Source organism: Oreochromis aureus, linkage group 15 (genome assembly GCF_013358895.1).
Source record: "Oreochromis aureus strain Israel breed Guangdong linkage group 15, ZZ_aureus, whole genome shotgun sequence".
NCBI classification, from domain to species: domain Eukaryota; kingdom Metazoa; phylum Chordata; class Actinopteri; order Cichliformes; family Cichlidae; genus Oreochromis; species Oreochromis aureus.
The window spans coordinates 4,301,307-4,312,713 of record NC_052956.1 but is presented as its reverse complement, the minus strand read 5'-3'; the positions used below and the strand labels follow the sequence as shown (position 1 = coordinate 4,312,713).

The 11,407-nt window shown below is 38.5% G+C and overlaps 1 protein-coding gene across 2 annotated transcripts; it reads left to right on the top strand.

Moving 5' to 3' along the window:
- The first annotated feature begins 311 nt into the window (after positions 1–311).
- fermt1 (fermitin family member 1) lies at positions 312–10,745 on the top strand. 2 transcript variants are annotated; one of them, XM_031755176.2, is made up of 16 exons: positions 312–419; positions 1,838–1,997; positions 2,630–2,727; positions 3,222–3,357; positions 3,499–3,636; positions 4,209–4,392; positions 4,492–4,594; positions 4,703–4,810; positions 6,599–6,730; positions 6,854–6,903; positions 7,294–7,418; positions 9,076–9,182; positions 9,395–9,619; positions 9,714–9,838; positions 9,932–10,073; positions 10,174–10,745. In XM_031755176.2, the coding sequence occupies exons 2-16, from the start codon at positions 1,847–1,849 to the stop codon at positions 10,345–10,347; spliced, it is 1,998 nt and encodes a 665-aa protein (XP_031611036.1). In that variant the 5' UTR covers positions 312–419; positions 1,838–1,846; the 3' UTR covers positions 10,348–10,745. The 2 variants fall into 2 exon arrangements, with proteins under 2 accessions (XP_031611036.1, XP_031611038.1); XM_031755178.2 differs by lacking the exon at positions 312–419 and adding an exon at positions 2,355–2,389 and having other exon boundaries at positions 1,859–1,997.
- Positions 10,746–11,407: the final 662 nt, after the last annotated feature.

Here is an 11,407-nt window from a genome sequence, read left to right as displayed (position 1 = left end):
GCCAACTAAGAGCTATTTATTTCCACAATAACAAAGTGGTAATAAAGTGACAGTATTAGCTGAGTGGTTGAGTATGTTCACTGAAATATTTTTGTTAGCACTGATAAACTTGCTAGTTTTAGCTTGTCTGTAGCTTTTAACCACTGAGACGGACAGTATGGTAGTTTATCTATTTTATTTCTCATATTTTGCTGAAAACAGTTAAACAGCCGTCCGTATACTGAGGCTGAGAACAAACTCACCTCTGTAGGATAATATGCTACGTGCACCTCGGCCACTTCCTCCTACGTTCCCACCTCCGTTCTCTACCTGTGCGAACTGGGCGTGTTTTACTCCCAAAGGAACCTCATTCTCGGGGTCAGTCCACTTCCCAAGAAAATATCCAGGAATAGCTCACTGGCAGGAAACTTTAATTTAAGGTAAGAATGGGTTTCTTATTCGCGGTTGGGAAATTTGTTACCGTTATTTTACTACGGAATTTGATCTCTGACGAAAAAAAATCATAACACATGATTGCGATGACCCTGTTGGGGTTTATCCGTAGGCCTATATAGGGCTCAGGGATTCATGTACCCCAGGACTGTTCAGGGAATCCTTAATTCTTGGAATCCTGCTGTTTATGAAAGTTTCTAGAGAAAGTTTGCTAACATTTTTTTTCAACTTATAATAATTTTTTAATGATTTAAGGAGTGTTTCTGAGCTTAGTGACTATTTACAGTGAATAAAGAATCGTTGAGGCCTTTTTTAAATGTGCTGTGGGTGTCCTGTATGAGGAGTTCCAATATGAGATCTCACTGAATTGTATATTTTGCATGAATATATTTGGTTTTCTCTTATTAGAGCTTTTGCATTAAAACAAATTTGCTCCATCCATCAGTTTTTTTTTTTGCAGTTAGTCTAATACTGTGCCAGTGAATTCATCATACACCGACACATCTCGACAAGCTTTCCCTCAGCAGGCATGCAAGCTCCAACTTTTTACTGCACCCTACAGCAGTGTGTGTATATAAAAAAAAAGCATCCTCCTGACAACACAGTATCAAAAGGTCTGCTCTTTCACTAGTATACAGTGTTGCTGTGAATAGTTCAAATTAGTTTGTGTCAGAGTTTTCATGTCTTTATTTCCCACATTTCAGAGCTCAGATCTGATATAAGTGTAGGCTGATGCAGTGTGTGGAGATTGTTGTTTTGTATGATCTCTCCTGCACCAGATTCGTGTCCCTGCTCGTCACACATTCCGCAGCTGTGCTGCTCCTCCTTCTCCCCCTTTCCTTTCTTATCTGCCTTATGTCTTTCATCCATCACTCTACCTTATTAACATCAACCAATCAACCCCCCAGATGTGTGCTGTTATACTAGGTTGTGTCGCCTTAGTTAGTGCATGCTGCGTGCTCTGCAGTCTGATCTGTTTTTCTTCTGCCCGTCGGTGTGTTCGCTGGTGTCTTATTTATAAATGCTATTGAGTGAGGGGAGTAGATCGGGGGCTGCAGTATCATTGCAGAGACACTGCAGCAGAAGCAGAGTTCGAATCTACTCCATATGCGGCCACTCAGAGACAGAAACAGTAAGGGATGTGTGGTGGTGAAATCTTTGCCAAGTAAATCAGGATGTTGAGAAACACTCAATCCTCTGACTCAATCCCAGACACTTCCTTATTATCCGAACAAAAGGGATTATCAAAATAATCCACATATTTTAGTGGAATTCCCCTCACTAAGTGCTTAATTAGAGATAGTAGTTTCCTTCTAAGATCCCCTGTGCTGTGCCCCTGTGGTCGCGTTCACTAAACCTGTGAGCACCCCCACCTTTTTTAATAATCTCTTCATTGTCTTTTTAGAACAGGACCATGGTCACACCTGCAAAATATGGAGAAACATCGTGGCAGCTATCTGTGCAGGTGGATCAAAAGGAAGGTGATGAGTCCATGAAATTTAAGATGAGGGTGATGGGAGACTTGCACATCGGTGGCCTCATGCTTAAACTGGTGGAGAAAATCAGTAAGTGTGCTTAGCACGGATGTGTTTCTGCATAGTGGTTGGAAGGAATTTGAAAAGTGTGTAACTACAAAGGCTAACAAACAACCTCAACCTACATGTGGTGCTACAACAGCTCTGTTAGCCAAGCCACACCCTTGTTTGAGCTGCATTCTTCTACACTACAGTGCCATTGTGTTGTCACAGTGCACCAACTTGTGTAGCCTCAGGGGCCAAAGTTCAGCCAGTCTCTGATCTGATATCAATTTACACTCCTCAAAAACACAGAGGAGCTAATGTGGCTAACTTGAAGGCAACTTTATGGAGATGATTCAAAGAGCATGGGACATAATAAATGACTAAGCGGCTTGTCATCAACAGATGGATTTCAGCCCAGCACCATAAGATGATGTCAGGTAGACTCATTAAACCACACCACCTACACAACCGTGGGAGCAGGAAATATTTGTGACGCTAGCAGATGTAGTTGTTGGTGAAGTATGTTACCTACAGAGCCAGAACCTCCCCCTGAAGGCTCTTTAAACCCGACATGTAAATTAGTGCAATAACTTTATGTGTGAACTACCCCTTAAACCTGACATGTGATAATAATATGCAGGTGATAAAATGTCTTACTTAATACGTCTGCCTTGCAGAGGCTCCTCAGGACTGGTCGGACCATGCTTTGTGGTGGGAACAGAGGAAATGCTGGCTGCTCAGGACCCACTGGACCTTGGACAAGTATGGGATTCAGGTAAGATGAATTCTTACACCCAAAGGAATGTGGAATTCCCCTTAAAATATCCAATGGGAAAGTGTTCTCCAGTCAAATCTAGCTAAATAAATTACGTGTGTTCTTGCAGCTCTTAAAGGTGTAGAGAGGTTTTATATAACACGTTGGAAGCTATTAAATAAAATTATATCCTCTCACTTAGAGACTGAGAGAAACTCTTATTGACCTATTCAGTGTAGCCAAAACCATATAGGTATATAATCTATGTTTCATATCTTATCCAGTCAAGCAATGTTTAAGCCCAAATACAAACTCTGATTCCAGTAATGGTGTAAAAAATGTGGACAAAAGCACCAAAGTATAAATTATTATTATTATTTTAAGTCTCATTTTTTACTACATGCACACCAACATGATACTGATGATACTGGGTTTCCAAGACAAAGTAAATATACAGGATATATACTGAGTTGACACCTGAAATTAATATAAATACAATTAATTTTGCTACACAGGCTGATGCTGAGCTGCGCTACACACCCCAGCATAAACCACTGCTACTGCAGCTTCCCAATATGAAAACCATCCAAATGACCGTCAGCTTCTCCAATGTGGTCTTCAAGACGGTGATAGACATCTGCAGAATACTCAGTAAGCGTCTCTGTTTCTTCTGATTGCTCTCTCCTGCACTATTACAGCTTTGATTTTGGATGCCTCATTCACCGTTCTAAGTTCAAGGTTCAAGTTCCTTCCCATATTCTTCCTGTTGGCTCCTGCTTTGCACCATTTCAGACATTAGAAGACCAGAAGAACTGTCACTGCTGAAGCCTCCGGATGATGCCTCCAAAAAGAAGAAGAAGAAAGATAAGGACTCAGAACAGGAGGACATTTGGGACATAGATTTACTCAGTGGAGGACCAAGTGGAACAGGTACTCTGAAAGAAAAAGATGTGCAATAGGAATAGTCTTTCATGTGCCTTGAAAGACTCTGTAAGCCTATCTAAGGGAATTGGTGCTGTTTACAATGAAATGTGCATTTGATTCTTTACTTTCTGTGTGCTGCATTTTGTATGACGTTCATTTAACGTAAAGAAAAAGGGTATATAAACATACATATATTCATAGCATATGAATAGAGCATCCCCACCTTAGTTTTTAAGTTTTGCACAGTATGTAGTGCATCTGTGATCTGACAGGGCACATTTCTCAACAGTGAGATCTGACAGAATTGTTCAGTAAGCTGCCGTGTCCTCCAGGAACACCCACTCTCGCACTCTTCCTCTGAGTACAAAGTTCATACTCTGCACCATCCTAAAAATCGCTCCGTCTTCAGTCTGTAGCTCAGTTTGTTTTGTTTTTCTCTCACCTTTTTTTTTCAAGTTATATTCATACTTTTGCTTCTTGGAATTTGGATTTTAAATACAGTACCTTTATATTTAGTATAAATATGAAGTTATGTTAAATCTTAGCTAATCATCAGCCCTTTATTTCCCTCAAACTAGGCCCCATGTATAGTAAGACCATGAAAGCAACCTATGACCCAGAGAATGGGATGCCAATGTCTGCAACCAGCGTTTGGTTTGGAGAAAACCCTCTTGCAGAATCTCAGGCAAACTTGCCACCTGCCGAGCTGGCCAAGATGTATCAGCCGTTGTCACTGGTGGACAAAGCAGTCAACAATGCAGGGTAGAAACCGACCGGATTTCCTATCTCAAGCTGATTATTAAACAATCATATTTCTTTCCCTAGATAGACATTTGATTTGGTTGTTGCTATAATAAACAGGTGGTTGGACTCCTCCCGTTCACTTATGGAGCAAGACATTCAAGATTATGACAAGCTACTGCTGCGCTTCAAGTACAATGTCTTCTTTGACATCAATCCTAAGGTAAGAGATCCAAGGTGATCACAAAAAATGGAAAAAATAAACTGTTGAAGCCTATAATTGTTGAACTAAAACCGCATGTGTCTATGCGGGCATGTTTTTGTGTTTTAGTATGATGGCGTCAGGATAACCCAGCTATATGAGCAGGCCCGCTGGTCTATCCTGCTGGAAGAGATAGACTGCACTGAAGAGGAAATGCTCATGTTTGCATCTTTACAGGTGAGAAAAACTTGCCATTGCAGAAAGCAAGCAAATTATTTTTTACAGTTGAAGCTGTTTTAATGTGGTGCAATGGTTGCATCATTATTGTTTGCTTGCATATACTACGTGTGGAAGATTATTAAATGTAACCCTTGTAACCTTTCGCAAGAGGATAGTTTGGTTGATGAGTGTCAGGGTTAATGAGAAAACTGTTGTGTGGCCCAATAAAATAACGTTAATAACAAGAAGCACTCGGAGAGCGCAAATATCTATCCGATATTTCTTTTTAGGGGAATAGTTTTCATTTAGTATATTTACATTTTGTTTTCTTTGTTCTTTTTAAATGTACTTTCAGAGCTTTGCAGCAAAACCAAGAGCCACGTGCAGGTTTTTGTTATTTGCTCTGTTGAAATCCATTTTAGTATACTTGACAGATTTCGCATATAATTTTCATTTATGTGGATTTAATAGATGTGTAATTTCACTGTTTAAATATTAAGTAATTAAGTTAACTGAAGTTTATTTTGTTTTCCCCTTCAAAAAACATATTGAAAATGTTTACATGTATTCAACTTTTTATGTATTTAAATGGTTATAACCTGTTACTATAACTAAGTTATAATAAATAATGAGATATTTAAAATATATGTCATTCATACACACAGGAGGAGTAGAAAACGTAGTTTTAAATAGCTCAGTATGGCATTATTGTCACTTTGACTTTCAGATCAATGTATTGATTTTGAAGGAGAGGTCAAATGTGATGCGATATTTTTAATCATGTTTATATGGTACTTTCTATATGCTGATAATACGCACCATAGGTTATAAGGCTTTTTGTCAATTTTCAATTAATAGTTTTAATGGCTTGTTAACATGACCTCAACCTACACACATACAAAGTTTTACCAGGATTCATTCAAAACCTTTTGTTGTGTTTACAGACAGAATGCCATGCCAACTGTACCAAAAACACAACTTTCTTGGCAGAAGTAATAATGAACTGTATTTCTATAGCACCTTTTAAAATAAAAATGCCAAGATGCTTCGCATAACTAATTACTCCCTTTTCATTTGACTGGTTGTTTTTGGATAAATGCTCAGATTTGGATCCTGAGGACTATAAAGCTATAGATTGTATGTCATTATACATTACACTAGTATGCCTTGTTTTATGATAAGTGTAAACTTTCCTTTGGTAAAGCTTTTAAATGAAGATCATGACATGCAATTCTTCAGGGCCACAGTAATGCAGCTTTTTTAGTCTTTAATACAGTTTATGTTTTTCTTTACGCTCATAGTACAGCAGAGTGAGGTGGGTGCCTAAATCCATCTGAGGACATGTCAGGACATGAGGAAAATCCCAGTGGAAGAGGAGGAAAGGAGGGGGAGGCAGGGAAAAGAGTCATACAATTAAAGACAGAGTAGCAGAAAAGCTAGTACGGTAATAATTAGAATGCCCCAACAGACACAATAGGATCTAAGAAGCTGATTATTACCTGGTGTTTCAGCTGCAACATGATGAGTGTCCTAATTTCATCCCATCTCTGGTGACTTCAGCTATTATTTTGCAACGATTGGGACAGTGATTCAGAAATCACAGATTCAAAAGGAATGCTGCACTCACCTACACATTGGTGCAAAGGCTGGCACGCTGGGCTGTGCTCAAACCTCCCTCTGACTCATGCCAGCCTTGCATAACCTCCTAAGTCATGTCGGAGAACTTCATTACCACTTGTAGTTGTTAAGCTCAGTGCAGATTCTTAGCTTTTGCAGATTCCTAACCAGAAGTCTTTGTCCCACCAGTATCACATCTGTAAACTGACCATGTCCACTGAACCTCTGAACAACTCTAATGAACCAGAAATTGACGAAATAGAGGCAGCCCTATCCAACCTGGAGGTGACACTCGAGGCCGGGCACACAGACAAAATTCTGGTAAACATATTTTTAAAAACCAAATGTTTTCACCTCTGTTGCAGCTCTGAAGCTGAGGTTGATAGACAAGCCTTAACTAATTGCATGCATATGATCATTGACAGTTGTTTGTCTTGCCCCCAGGAAGACATTACAGACATCCCAGAGCTGGCAAATTCCCTCCGACTGTTTAGGTAAAGCCAACTTTAAATATATTACATTATATTGCACAAAGATGCTAAATAGTTATTGAAGTGTAATCATTCATCATCATAGTAATGTCTGTGCATGCTGCCCTTAAATAACCAAATTTAAGATTTATAAGATCAACATTTGTTAGAGATCAAAAGCGTACTGGATAAACATAAAATATTCTGTTTTGAAATTCATTTTGTGTGTTTTTGTCTCTGATTCATGCTCCTGTTTTATAATGCCCCTGAGGATATCTGATAATTAATGAAAGGCTCTCAGAATTGCTGCTCTGAACGAGCAGCCTCCGTTATTAAAAAATAAGACTTTATGCACATTTTAAAACATTTATGCAGTTTTGCTTAAAAAAATTTACTTTTTCAATGCTAAATCAGGCCAAAAAGACTGACACTGCGCGCATACAAAGAGTACTGGTTTGTATTTAAGGACACCACCATCTCTTACTACAAGAACAAGGAGGCCTCCAGTGGAGAACCAATAGAGCAGTTTCACCTCCGAGGTCAGTAAAAAGAATTGTGTGAAAAAATGATTAATAAGTTTGAATTTAAATGGGCCCTATTATGCTTTTCTTTATTTCATAACGTATATCAAGGTGTTTCCTTGCTCAGAAAGGGTCTCTGTTGGGTGACTAGTAAGTGACCATGTTATTTCCTGTTATTTATGGCACTTTGATTATCAAATGTAACAATATGTGGGCTAAGGATATATATAAGGGATCCTATGTACCAAAAGAACAGGACTCACACAGCATACCTCTCTGTAGCTTCTCTCCTCATGTCATCCCCCCAAAACCTCATCCTAATGGAGACTGTGTCTACTCACAAACCACCAAAAAGAATCAGCAACAAATGATTAAAGCATAAAAAGACAAAGAAAGAACTCCACCAAAAAGTAAAAGTGTTAAATATGGATTATTTACCTTTAGATATCTCTCTTCTAAGTCCCTGTTAGTAGATAATGTAATGATAATAATCAACATGTTGATTTTTCGGCCTTACAGAAACCTGGTTACAGCAGGATGAATATGGTAGTTTAAATGACAACACCCCCAAGTCATACTAATTGTCAGAATCCTTAAAGCACAGGCCGAGGAGGAGAACTGGCAGCAATCTGCCAATCCGGCTTGTTAATCAACAAAACAACCAGTCAGTTTTAATTCATTTGAAAGCCTGACTCTTAGCCTTGTAAATCATAATTAGAAAACAAAAAATAACACACACAAAAAAACAGTTTTATTTGTCATAACTACAGTCCTCATGGCCCCTATACAGAGTTTCTCTAAATATTTTGACTTTTTATCTGATTTTGTGCTCCACTTTCATAAAATAACATAGTGGAGGATTTTAACATTTATGTAGCTGCTGAGAACAACACGATCTACATGACATCATAAACACTGCATTTAATCTGTTATTAGAATCAAGTGGATTCTGTCAAAATGTAAATAAACCCACCCAGCATTTTTATAACACTCTGGACCTTATTCTTACATATGGCATACAAAATTAACAGTTAACAGGATTCCCTGAAACCTTCTTTACTGTAAGGGCTTTATCTTACAATATAAAGCACCTTGGGGGGACTGTTTTTGTAATTTAGTGATATATAAATAAATTTGAGATGAAATTTAATTTTAATTGCTGTTGGTAATGATGTCAGTAAGAGCAGATGTTAGTTTATTATAGTCACATAGGCACATAGCTAGCACATGGCTGGTCAAATCCTCTGTTTAAAAGGAGCAGCCAGTCAGTCAGTAGAAGAAAAGGAGGGAATGAGAGGAGCTAAAACCAGTTGTGGATGAACTGAAGAGCTGCAAAGACCCAGTAAAAGATGAGAAAGAATTATGTTAAACTATGAATATGCAAAGCTACATTAATAGAGACAAACACTAAAAATACATAGCTGGAAAAAAAGGTTAGTCTCCCACTGAGAACCAAATGAGAATGATCATTTCCCCTCAAAGGCTAGAAAAACAGAGAAACAAAGTATTCTGATCATTTCATATATGATGTGAAATTGAGATATAAAATGTAATTCTTTAATATACATTTTTAAGCTGCCACAAACACAGCAGTTATATTCTGTGACAATATTCTGTTGGAGATCTGTTGTATCTATCCATTCTTATATTACCATCTCCTCTTCTTGATTCCCAGGCTGTGAGGTGGTCCCTGATGTCAATGTCACTGAAAAGAAGTTCGGCATCAAGCTTCTGCTGCCAGTGGCTGATGGAATGAATGAGGTGTACATCCGATGTGACAATGTAAGGCCCACCTTATCATTCATATAAGTAAAGAGAATGTTTTCAAAGCAAAATCTTTACTTTTTGAGATTTTGTGCTTTTTTTTCTGTCAATACCAGTAAGTCTTCTTTAGTAAAAAAAAAAAAATTCCTTGTGTATATTTGTGTATATAAACATGAGAAATTTGAGGCGAACTTTACACCTTGTTATTCTATTCCTTCCCTTTGGACCAGGAAACCCAGTACGCTAAGTGGAAAGCTGCATGTGTCCTCGCTTCCAAAGGCAAGACAATGGCGTACAGCTCTTACAAAACAGAAGTGAAGCACATTCAATCTTTTCTGCAAATGAAGAACCTGGCGCCCCCTCCTGGTCAAGCAGCTCCCGACGTTGAAACGATGGAAATGAATGCGGAGTGTTTTGTTTCTCCACGATACGCCAAGAAACACAAGACCAAACAGGTTTGTCTTAGGTTTGTCATACTTTACTTTGCCGACAGCTATCTTTTTTTTTTAAAGTATTATTACTTAATTTGCCTTTGATTTCTGCATCAAGCTGACCGCGCGTATCCTCGAGGCACACCAAAACATAGCACAGCTGTCTCTGGTGGAGGCCAAGATGCGCTTCATCCAAGCATGGCAATCACTCCCAGAGTTTGGTATCAAATACTACATTGTCAGGTACGGTGAAAGGACCTATATAATAGACGTTCAATGTCATTTATGAATGATAATCCAAGAGGTTTTCCTTTTGCTTATTTTTCAATCATTCAGATTCAAAGGGAGTAAGAAGGATGAAATTCTTGGGATTTCATATAACCGCATGATTCGTATTGACATGTCCACTGGGCTGCCTGTCACCACATGGAGATTTGCCAACATGAAGCAGTGGAATGTCAACTGGGAGATAAGACAGGTGAGGGATTGTTTTTTTCTCCCTTCATTCAGGACATTTCTGGTGGATTATCTACAGACAGCATTACTTTAAATCCTGAATCTCTTGTATGTAATTACAGGTGACCATAGAATTTGATCAAAGTGTGACAATAGCCTTCTCCTGCGTGAGCTGTGACTGCAAGGTAGTCCACGAGTTCATCGGTGGTTACATCTTCCTCTCCACGCGATCTAAAGACCAGAATGAAACACTAGATGAAGAACTGTTCCATAAACTTACCGGAGGCCAAGAATGAGCAAAGATGTATTAGTTTATGCTTTTTTTAAAGAGCATTGATCGCTTATTTACATTAATGTTACGGTGTGAAAATAGAGCACTCATCAGTAGCTGCAGTGGTCCATAAACACTGACCACATCAGTGACAGAAGAAATGTGATACCAGATCACAGTGAGATAAAGTGACATATTTTTACCCAGAAAAGAATGTTATAATTGTTTTTCATCATATATCTTGTTTTAATCAGTTACGCCAATGTTCCCCGCACTAGGAAAATAACGCTGTTGATGTAAATATGTCAAGACTATGTCAAAAGTCTGGATGAACTGATGTTTTTAAGAAGTACACGTTTTTTTTCCAGCTGCAGAAATGTACTCATTTCAAAAAGTAAAAAGTAATTAAAGGATGTTTTTTTATTTTGCAACTTGTTTCACATTTCTTTTTATTAGCTTACAGTTCTTATAATTGGTCCTTTTTTTCAGAGAGTTTAATGAGCTCTGTTAGACTGATACTTATATAGTATCATAGTACCTTGCTGATCAATCTGATCCTTCAAAGCACTACAAGTCTCATTAATCAAAATCACTTGCACATTTTTATTTGCATGTTTCAGTCGCTCCCAGTAGGGGTCACCCCAGTGAATCATCCGCCTCCATTCCTCTCTGTTTCTTACATCCTTCCTCTAAAACCAACTCTCTGCAATATCATATCAGCAAGTCTTAGTCCCTACATTTAAAGTCCCTACTCTCAGCCCCACAATCCTTCTTTCTCGCCACCTCCGAACATGCCTTCCCCTTCTTCTCCTCCTCCTCCGTCTGCAGCCAACAGTAGCACCAGCACAATGCTGGTCAACAATCGCCCCAAATCTTCTCTTGCCTTCAAGCCACGGCTTTACAGTAGCTACTCCAATATGTTAACCTCAAAACATTTTGCCACAGTTTTAGAAGTATGTTTGGGGTTCTGTTTATTGGGAAAACCCATTTTTGACTTTTTTATTTTTGTAGCCAAAGCATATCACTGACATGATGCTGCCACCACTTTGCTTTACGGTTAAGGTAGAGTCTATTCGTTTTAAATA